General features: G+C 53.2%; 1 protein-coding gene across 1 annotated transcript in view; it reads left to right on the top strand.

The window, feature by feature from the left end:
• SNTG2 (syntrophin gamma 2) overlaps positions 1-11078 on the top strand; it is an 84570-nt gene that overhangs the window by 33960 nt on the left and 39532 nt on the right. Inside the window, exon 11 of the mRNA XM_040239069.1 lies at positions 10523-10650. Within this exon, the coding sequence (XP_040095003.1) occupies positions 10523-10650 (128 nt within the window). The remainder of the gene's footprint in view (positions 1-10522; positions 10651-11078) is intronic.

Here is an 11078-nt window from a genome sequence, read left to right as displayed (position 1 = left end):
CGCTCCGCCCCCTCGCGCTCCGCCCCCTCGCGCTCCGCCCCCTCGCGTGCTCCCTCCTGGCCCCGCCCCCACCCACACCCTCGCGCTCTCCGTCCTGGCCCCCTGTTGGTTGGTCCCTGCTCATGTTCCCTTCACAGAGGAAACACAGAGGGCTTACTGCTGCATGACTTGATCGTCCGGAACTGTTTGTTTTCCTTTTTCTGAAGAAGTGACTGGTGCTTCCACCAGATGTGCTTGGAGCTTGGGTGCTGACCTGGGCCTCTGAGGGGCTCAGGGTGCCAGTGCACCTGTGGGCAGATGAATAAAGAGCTAAAATTAAAGAACAAAGAACTTATGATGATAAATGGCTTTTCAGAAGATGAACGCAAAAGACTAGGGCCATTGCAAAGAACTGAACGACTCAGGCGTGTACAGGAACAGTATATTGAAGCCCAAAATGGAAACCAAATTTCACAGAAATTGTAAGGAAACACATAAGAAGCCTATAAACAGTGGCTGCAGATGGAGAGCAGATGCAAAAAGAAAAAGCAATTAAAATCAAATACATTTTAAAATGTTAAACAAACATATAAGTTAAGCAAGGACTTGAATCTTCTAGATGGAAGGGAGGCTGGTCTCCCAGGCAGAGAGAATGAATGCGTGAACAATAGAATATTTAACGGTTTAACTAAAACATAAGGCACGTGCTGAGAAGCAGACAACTTTGAAATAACAGCTTAATAAATGTTACAGCAGCATGGTCAGAATATAGCCCGTCACCAGAATCTCACACTGCTGCTGCTGCTGCTGCTGCTAAGTCACTTCAGTGTCCGACTCTGTGCGACCCCATAGACGGCAGCCCACCAGGCTCCCCTGTCCCTGGGATTCTCCAGGCAAGAACACTGGAGCGGGTTGCCATTTCTTTCTCCAATGCATGAAAGTGAAAAGTGAAAGTGAAGTCGCTCAGTCGTGTCTGACTCTTAGCGACCCCATGGACTGCAGCCCACCAGGCTCCCCCGGCCCTGGGATTCTCCAGGCAGGAGCACTGGAGTGGGGAGTCTCACACTGCATCCCCCTCAGAGAGTCGCCGCTGCTCAGCCCTCAGCTGCTGTGGACTCGTTTCACCTGTGTGTGAGCTTCACATAGAGTTGTGCTCGCCTCCCTGACTTTGTGACTGAAAGTCGATCTTAAAATCCACCAGCAAAAACAGGTCACTTATGAAGAATGACACTTTCATTAACAACGTACTTCTCGACAGTGACATTGGAAGCCGCAAAGCAGCCCAATAAGTAATATTTTCAAAATTGTGGAGACAAGAGCCATCACTATTGGTCTATCTTTGCATTCCTTGCAAAAACGTATTTCCAGAACAAGTTAAAATAAAGACTTGTTCTTAGGGAGAGGATCTGAAAGCGTCTGTCACTAACAGGCTTTCACTAGGAGAATCTCTAAAGGCCACATTTCAGGAGGGAAGACACGAGTGACCCCAGAAGCGTGTGGAGATTAAAGGAGGGAAGTCGTGGAGAGGAACGCAGCCACTTGAGTTGAGCTGGCAGGTGTCAGCCCAGCGGGGGCTTTCCTCTCTTGCAGCCCGGGAGCCACTTTCCATTCGAGTGATGTCTCTGTTGCGTTTCCCACCAGCCGCTTCTGCTCCCGACAGTCTTGGCCTGGGAAGTGAGGCACCTCCGCTCACACTAGTGCCTCAGCTTGTCGGGGCATCGGGTCACGCCAGGGTGTTGCGTCCTCTCTGAAGCCCCCAGTCCTGTGTAAAGACACCGTGTGTTTCTAAAAATAGTATTTGCACACTCCTCTCTTATTTTCATCAGTTTATTGACCTTTGGCAGTTTATTGACCTTTGTCTTGAGTAGATTCCAGTAGCTGTAAAGACTTCACTTGTCTTCCAGACAACCTCCCGAAGAAGAGTCTAAGAATTGGGCCCTGTTTTTACTCCACCATTCATGTTTCATGAGATGTTTTTAATCTTACCATCATAATAATCACTTCTCATTATTGTGATAATGCTATATGATAATTCTAATAATGATTTCAATTAGAAGAATGTAACAGTAACCTGCAATCAGATGTGTTGATCTGCTTTTAAATTATTGTATTACTGTAGCACTTAAAAATGTATACGACTTAATTCAGATACTCAGCTGTCTTCAGGAAATGAATTAATTTCGGTAAATTAACAAAGTAGACATTTCCACTCAAAATATATCAAATTCAAATAGGAAATTTATTTACATGTTCTTGTGGCATGCAGAGACCACACAGCACAGCGCTGCTGTCTCCTTCCTGAGATGTGTGTCTTAGTTCAGCTGCAGAATAGTATTTGACAGCGACCCTTCTCCCTCAATAATAACTAATATTTGCTGTCTAATTGAGCCTTTAAGAGATGCTCTTTGGAGGGAAAGCAAAGTATTTTAGTGAGAAACACGCTTGATTAAGGTGAGGCACTATGTGCACATCTGTGCGAACCTGCCTGTCTCCACAAGTCACCTTACTGAGGTGCGCTGGTCCTTGGTCCCCTGACCTGTGACCTGCCCTCGGCCGGCTCACAGAGACACATGGAGCCTGCTGCGATCCCCTGACCTGTGACCTGCCCTCGGCCGGCTCAGAGAGATACACAGAGCCTGCTGTGGTCCCCGTGACCTGCGACCTGCCCTCGGCCGGCTCAGAGAAATACACAGAGCCTGCTGTGGTCCCTGTGACCTGTGACCTGCCCTCGGCTGGCTCACAGAGACACACGGAGCCTGCTGCGATCCCCTGACCTGTGACCTGCCCTCGGCCGGCTCAGAGAGATACACAGAGCCTGCTGTGGTCCCCGTGACCTGCGACCTGCCCTCGGCCGGCTCACAGAGACACACGGAGCCTGCTGTGGTCCCCGTGACCTGCGACCTGCCCTCGGCCGGCTCACAGAGACGCACGGAGCCTGCTGTGGTCCCCTGACCTGTGACCTGCCCTCGGCCGGCTCACAGAGACGCACGGAGCCTGCTGCGATCCCCTGACCTGCGACCTGCCCTCGGCCGGCTCACAGAGACGCACGGGGCCGGCTGCCGCACGAGGTTCCCGGGCCTCCATGTCCACACACAACGTTCAGCCGGGGTCACGCAGGGCGGTCCAGCTGTCCAGGAAGGGCCGGGCCCCTGAGAGTCAGATGAGGACGTGTTTAATTACTGCCAGTCCATCTGGACAGGAGGTTTTCAAAGAAAATTAGCCCTGGAAATGCAGTGAAAGCTGAAGCTCTGTTACAGAAGTATTTTAGTTCTGGGTCTATTTAAAGCAGAATTGGGAAGAAATGGATGCCTCTCAAGCCCCCAGGGCCGGAGGCACTGCTTCCTGTCTGCGAGAGACATTACCACAGTCACAAGCAAACACAGAGCAGCTCAGGACCGATGTCCACCAAGCCTGTGGAGGCCGCAGCCGCTGTATCGGGGCCACGGGCCGGCTGCACCAGCCTCGGGACCTCCCGGGGACGGCGGCAGATCGAGGCTCTTTCTCCCTAAGGAGCTCCCAGATCTCCTTGTAGAGCCCCCAAAGTGCTTCCCTCCTGCAAGCCCCCACTTGCTGGCCCTAGAGTCACTCACTCTGCCGCCCAGGGCTGGGGCCCTGGGCACCGTCATCCATAGACCTAGGGTGTAAGTCCACCAGTCTGTTCTGGGCGCCTGGGCACTCAGTCCCCGGGGCCCAGTTGGCAGTAGGGCTGCGGCCCTCCTATCTCCGGGACCCGCCCTCTCCCACTCCCCCCTGTGGCCTCAGGTGGCTCCTCCAACTCGCAACATAAGCAGGGACCCCATCACGCCCAGAGCTGTGCTCTGGCGCCTGACATCTGTTTCTTCTCCCATCCCCCCACGTCAGTGGGCAACAGCTTCACGTGCAGTTCGGATGCTGCAGGCAGCCCAGGCTCCCAGCCCCACCCCTGGGGGACAATCTGCTGTGATGGCCACTCCCCAGAGATTTTCCATAAGATGCCCCGTGTCCTGATGTGTGGAAGACTTCCCCCAGCAGCGTGGGTGACTGGCCGGGGAGATGGATACATAGCCCCTGAGACTGTTACAATACGAAACATGCCTTCCACTGGGCGCTCGTCTGGCATGGACTCTGGGTTCTGGGTGGTCCTGGTGTCTCCTCAGGAAAGGCCGGCCTGTGTCCTGGGGCTCACCCTCCCAGAGCAGTGGTCCAGGGTGGCCTCCGGGTGCAGGGAGGGCCATCTCCTTTCTTACTGACTCCAGAGCCGTTTAGAAAGGGAGTAACAGAGAGGGGTGCTAGGGAAGCTCTTCCCGAGGCAGGGACTCCTTTCCTGCCCATCTAACGTGCGACCCCATAGCCCCTGAGACTTGAGGAGGCAGGTGGCCCTGGGACCTCCAGGCTGGAAGCTGGGCCCGTCCCTCTGAGGTCACCAGGGTCATGTCTCCACTCCACACCTGCCTCCAAGATGGATGTTTCTCTGCTTGAGTGATGGAAAGCCAGAAGCCTGCAGGAGGCTGTCAGTGAGTGGCGTGGTGTGTCTGTGTGTGGCATTTGTCTTGAAAAAGCATCTTCCTAACAAACTCACCTCCAGCACCAGGGGTCAGCTGTGAATGCATTGCAGTTCTGAGAGTCATCGGGAAACACTTGAGTGTACGAGGTGAGTGCCTTCAGGATTCCAGAGGAAGCGACTGTTTATTTTGATCACTGACCGCACGCTACACAGCAAAGGGAGTCTTGTATCCTTCTCAGCCTTCTAGATATTTAACAAAACCTGAGAGGATCACGAGCTTGGACGCCCTGCCATCCTGGTGTCTGTGACATCATAGAGAACAACACGGAGAGCTTCAAATGTATGATCAAGCTGAAGAAGAGTAGTGGGTCAGGAGAAGTGGAGTTTCCTCGGGCATGCAAACTGGGCACCCAGGTTTAGCTGATGGCACAGCACCTTTGTTTATCTTGTTACAAAACTGGAAATGACTCAGACCTCCCTCAACAGGTGAACAAAGGGAGAAATGCTGGCGCAGAAACAGGAGCACACCACTCAGTGAAGACAGTGAACAGCCTGCTGCTGCTGCTCACTTGCTCAGTCGCATCCAAGTCTTTGTGACCCCCTGGACTGCAGCACGCCAGGCTTCCCTGCCCTTCACTACCTCCCAGAGTTTGCTCAAACTCATGTCCACTGTGTTGGTGATGCCTTTCAACCATCTCACCCCCTGTTGCTCCCTTCACCTCCTGTCCTTAATCTTTCCCAGCTTCTGCTGAAATACACAGAAACGGAGATCCTGTCACTGACTTCCTGCCGAGAGAATGAAGCTACACACACAAGCACCTTCTGTACGATTCTGCACATGAAGTTCTGGAAGAGTCAGAGATATCTGTGGTAATTGAAGTCACGCCCGAGACAGCCTGTGCTGGAGGAATCACAGCCGCAGACGCAGGGGGAAGGGCTTTGTGGCTGGGGCGGGATTGTTCAGTGTGATAATTTAGGGCTTGCTTGCACAAGGTGTTTACATTTGTCAGAATTCATCACACTGCACTTAAATCAGTACATGTCATTACGTGTAATTTACACCTCGATATGGTTCAGTTGAAATAAAAGAGTAAAGTGGAAAGACCCCAGCCATTCAGAGAAGTAAGACAGGAATACCTGAAAAATTGGCTTCAAGTCTCCTATTTGAACATCAAGTTTTAAAACACTGAACATTTTTCTTGGAAAAGGTGATTTAAAGACACATACCAGCCCCAAGAAATGAGACAGGTGTGGGGCGGGGGGTGCACAGGTGGAGCGCTGGGGAGCAGGGAGGCCTGCCCACGCTCGTTCCCAGCTCGTATTTGTGAGTTCAGGGGTGGCGAGATCGTGGCTTTAAAGCAGCATCCTTGGCTGACACACCCCGTGGAGTTCCTCCTTGTCTCCTCCTCTGTGCAGCTTGGTCCTCTCGGGCAGTAAGTTGCCCAGGGAGCCTCCCATCATGCTCGGAATCCTGAGAGACAGGTGAGCTGCTGTCCTAGGAGGCCTGTATCGGAGCACCACTGCACCTCCACTCAGACTCTCCAGCTCAGAGACACCAAGGCGTCTCAGAGTCGCTGCTCCATGGGCTGGTGGGTCACGTTTGAATGTTTCAGAACCAGGATGGCCGCACCTGTGACGGCATCATAAATCAGAAGGAAGCGTGTTTCGTCCCCACCTTCTCTGAAATCGGCTTCTTGGGTGGTGCGTGGCAGGAGATGGTGGCGGGGCACCTCAGTACCCTCGGCTGTGTCGGGGGTCAGGGGAGCTGACAGGTGCAGCCCAGGGCGCTCCGCCCAGCTTGGGGAGCAGCCTCCTCGCGTCTCCGCCCTTAAGCTGATGTCCCAAGTGGGGCAGAAGTTAGCCTCATGATGCTCTGGTTCCTGCAGGCTATGAGCTGTCCTCTGATGACATGGACTGGCTCACAGAGTGTTAGCCTGCCCAGCACTGGAGCGGCCTAAGCCGTGACCACAGCTCCTAGAGGTCTGTCCGGGCCCTCTTCTCCGGTGGCCATCAGGAGGGGGAGCTCCAGGCTCCTATATCGCTGGTGTTGCCACCGTTTCCCCTAGACCCAGGCTCGGAGCTGCAGGGGGCAGGCAGCTTGTGTCCTGCAGCCGACGCGAGTCCAGGGATGGAGAGAGCTGGGAGCTGACCCCAGACGGGCTCCCCCTCATCCCTGGACCCGCCTCTAGAGGGAGCTCGGAGCTGACCCCAGACGGGCTCTCCCTCCCCCTCATCCCTGGACCCGCCTCTAGAGGGAGCTCGGAGCTGACCCCAGACGGGCTCCCCCTTCTTTCCCACCAGACCCTAAGTCTAGGAGGCTGTTGAGCATCACTGAAAACCCACTGATCTGCAGAGACCTGGTGTCTTCCTTTAGCCTCATGGTTCTTGGGATTATACAAAGTATTTTTCTAAAGGAAACATCAGTAAAATCTGACATGAAACTTTGGGCTTGTCAGTTGCCTGTAAGTGAGAAGCATTCCAAGGCAGAGGAAGCAAAAAGCCTCCTATATATAGTCTGATGCCAAATGTGCTCAATGAGTTATGAAATGCCACCTGATTTTATAAAGGAAAACGTTGCTTTTCTTAGTGGGAAATTGCTTTTTATCCTACATTTTAAAAATAGATTGAAAGTGATTTCATAAAATAACTATATTCGTATGCTTATTTGAATGTTGGTTACTCTATACTGGAATTCATTATGACATTTTAATTTTTTTTTAAGTATGGACCATTTTTAAAGCCTTTGTTGAATTTGTTACAGTATTGGCTTCTGTTTTGTGTTTTGGTTTTTTGGCCACAAGGCATATGGGATCCTATCTCCCCGACCAGGGATTGAACCAGCACCCTCTGCGGTGGAAGCAAAGTCTTAGCCACTGGACCTCCAGGAAAGTCCCCATTACGACATCTTTAAGTGGTGGTTTTGCAGGGTTATTCTAATAATTGAATATTGATGCATGTTTGTGTCACAAGTTTGAATCAGAGAGAAGAGCAAACCGCCCTCAAAGAAAATGGACAAAAACATGGGTCTAAATGAACTCTTACACCATAAACACAGTGTGTGAATGCAACTAGCCGTGATAAAACTCAGTGAAAACTGGTGGCTGAAGACGTGGCCCGGGGCCTGGCGAATCACAGCCGTTCCTTACACGGCAGCAGCAGTACGTGCAGGCAGAGGGGCGTCCCAGGAAAACCAGCGCGGAATCCGCAGCAAAGGGGTGAACCCGGCGCTTCCCAGCGCTGTGCTCTCGTGACACCGAAAGCAGGCCCGTCACCGGACCTCAGTGCGTCGAGCAGAAAGAGGGCTGCCGGTGACGGTGCATGAAGTCTGCCTCACACCTCTGATCTCACAGTGCCTTTGCTTTTCAGCGGCTGAGGACTTAAATGTTAATGAAGAACGTTCAGAGGACACCCGTGCGCAGCCTCTAGTTGCTGGGGGTCCAGGCTGCGTCTCCAGAGGCCACAGAGGAGGGTCCTTCCTGCCCCTCCCGGCCCTGGTGGCCCTGCATCCTGGCCGGCGGCCGCGTGGCTCCCGGGTACACCTCGGTCTTCACAAGGCCCCCGCTCCGCTGTCCGGGTTCTGCCTGTGTCCCTCGGGTAAGGACTGAGGCCATCGTGTTAGGGCGCCCGGACAGCCCAGGGTAGGCTCGTATCAGAGTGTCCTCGGGTAAGGACTGAGGCCCTCGTGTCAGGCGAGTGTGTCCACACGTGTGTGCTCAGTTGCTTCAGCTGTGTCTGACTTTGGGACCTTTGCGACCCCGTGGACTGTAGCCCGCCAGGCTCCTCTGTCCGTGGGATTCTCCAGGCAAGAATCCTGGAGTGGGTTGCCATGGCCTCCTCCAGGGGATCTTCCCGACCCAGGGGCTGAACCCAGGTCTACTGCGCCTCCAGCATTGCAGGGGGGTCCTCCTCTCACTGAGTCACCTGGGAAGCCCCCCCATCGCAATACCATTAGTCTAATCAAACCCGGAAAGACTGTCCAAATAAGGCCCCGGGATGGGACCTGCTGGGTATTATCCGGGAGTGTCAGCTATTCGGCCCGAGATGGTTGAACGCTCATGCGGAGTTTGGCCTGAAAGGAGTCATCCCTGTATACAGCTTGCTGGCCTTGTTGGGATGTTCCTTTTGTTTTGGAGTAGAATTGATTAGCCATGCTGGGAGAGTTTCGGGTGCACAGCAAAGTGATTCAGTTATGCTTGTACCTGTGTCTGTTCTTTACCGAATTCTTTTCTGGATCAGATTGTTGCAGAGTGTAGAGCCGAGTCCTCTGTGCAGCAAAGCAGGGCCCGGGGGAGCGGCTCCATCGAGCTCTAGTGTCCCCGTGTGCTGAGCAGGTCGGCCGTCGTGTAAGGGCACTGCCCCAGCCCCACCCTTGCCGCCCACGGCCCCTGCTCTAGTGTCCCCATGTCCTGAGCAGGTCGGCCGTCGTGTAAGCGCAGGCGGGGTCAGGCGGGGTCTGGCCGCCCCAGGCGGGGCCTCCCTGCCACTCCGGGTGGGTCTGGGGTCGCCGCCCTGGTTAGTGCTTTGCTGTGCCCTGGGGATGAGCCATGTTCTGTCTGCCTGTCCCTGAGCCGGGACTCCTGCCTTTATCACCGGAAGCCACAGCTGCTGCAAGGATGCTTCTGGAGAGGGAGGCAGACAGGGCTGCAGCTGTTCCCTGCTGGGGGAGGGATGCCGCTGGCCCCGCCTGCAGGACCGGGGACAGACCGACTCTGACCCTGTGGCTCGCTGGGCACGTGTGGGAGTCACGTCTCGGAACATGGTTGTTTGCGTGGCTTCATCCAGCCTTCCGAGCATCTTCCTGGTAGCTTGTGGTGAACGAAGTTGGGATTCATGATCTCTGAAGATTTATTTTCGGGACCAGGGACCAGGCTTGATCACTTGAGAGCTTTTTGTGTAGCGGAGTTTTATTAAAGTGTAACAAGGGACAGAGAAAGCTTCTGACACAGACATCGGAAGGGGGATGGAGAGTGCCCCCTCGCTAGTCTTAGCAAGGGAGCTGTGTACTTTTCCAATTGGTTATTGCAATAAATCAAAAGAGGGTCTCAAGGTTGTAAAGATCTTACCAGACCCACTCCCACAATTTACATGTTAAGATGACAGCATCAGTTGGTTCTTAAGAAGGAGAAACGTGTCTTCAAACAGGATACGTTGTTAGATAGCCATTGTACAGAGTTTAGATGAGTTGTTTTGTTGTGTAATCATCAGCTCTGGGCTTAAAGAAAAAAGCGTTTTATGTGACCAAGTCTTCCCTGGTGGCTCAGACGGTAAAGCGTCTGCCTGGAGTGCGGGAGACCTGGGCTCGATTCCTGGGTTGGGAAGATCCCCTGGAGAAGGAAATGGGAACGCACTCCAATACTCTTGCCTGGAAAATTCCATGGAGGGAGGAACCTGGTAGGCTACAGTCCATGGGGTTGCAAGGAGTTGGACACAACTGAGCGACTTCACTTTACTTTAAGGCTAAGGAATGTAGAAAAGAAAGTTCGTCCTTTCTTCCTCTTTGAGAGCTCTGATCCCTTTCCTCTCTTCGGGGACCCTGAGCTTCTTATCCACCTAAGAATGAATTCTCACTCCCCTTACCCTCAGGCCCCACGCCTGTACCCACCCCCGCTCCTTTTGGACAGACGCTGAGAGCTTTGCCATTAGCTAATAAACTGGGCTTGTGACCACCTGTTAGCATCTTGGCAGCATTAATATGTATGAATCCCACTATGATTTGACCTTCCTTCCGGTTGGGGGAGGCAGCTCATAGCCTATCTGACTCACAGCCTTCCTCAGGGCCCCAGATTCCTCCCAAAGCCAGTCTCTGCCCCCAGCCTCTTCCCTGTGACTTTTCTCTCTTTGGTGCAGTATTTTGTTTAAAAAATAGATGAAGAATATAGTTTACTTTGACCTAGAAGGGCACTTGTTTCTTCCCAGAGCTCTGAGCATGCACACACTCTTGCCACGGCCGAGACGAGTTAGATCTGAGTTTGCAGACATGCTGTCGGGGCCTGTCAGCCCCCCTGTTTTTGGTGCTCTCGACTGATCCTGTGACCCCTGATTCTCGTCTGTTCTGCACAGGCTCCGTCCTCGCCTTCCTCGCCTGTAGCTAATGAACCAAAATACGAGAAGCGCTGGCTAGACGCCCTGTCACTTCCTCTGTCCATGGCCCGGGTCTCAAGGTGCAGAGCTGGAGCGGACACGTTCAGGTGTGTGACGTGGTCTGGAGTGGGACGCGCCGATCAGCCCAGAGGTGCATATCCTTGTCGCCAGGTGGATTCAGCATTTGCAGAAATAGTAGCCATCGTCGTGATGGTCAAACGCTATCAGAGCAGGAACCGACCCGTCAGGAGTGGGTCTGTCTAGCAGTGACTGTTGCTGTTCCCTCCTCTGAGATGTGGAATAATAAATAAGAAGAAATCTTATTTCCAGTTTCAAATGCGAACAGAATTAGGCTGAATGTAAGACTGAGCTCTCATCCGAGGTGGATCCAGTTCCAGAAGAGTCCTCAGCAGCCCTCTGGGCCTCATTTCCTTTGCTAATAAAATGAGAAGGCTAGACCAGCCCTCCGTTCAGCGGATGCTGTCTAGGCTGTGAGCCGGGTTGATGAAGTAGCTTCGGTTTCATCATTAAGGGC

The sequence above is a fragment of the Oryx dammah genome, unplaced genomic scaffold (assembly GCF_014754425.2).
Source record: "Oryx dammah isolate SB20612 unplaced genomic scaffold, SCBI_Odam_1.1 HiC_scaffold_1, whole genome shotgun sequence".
NCBI lineage: Eukaryota > Metazoa > Chordata > Mammalia > Artiodactyla > Bovidae > Oryx > Oryx dammah.
Note: the sequence above shows the minus strand (reverse complement) of the source record. Positions and strands in the feature narration are given on the sequence as shown.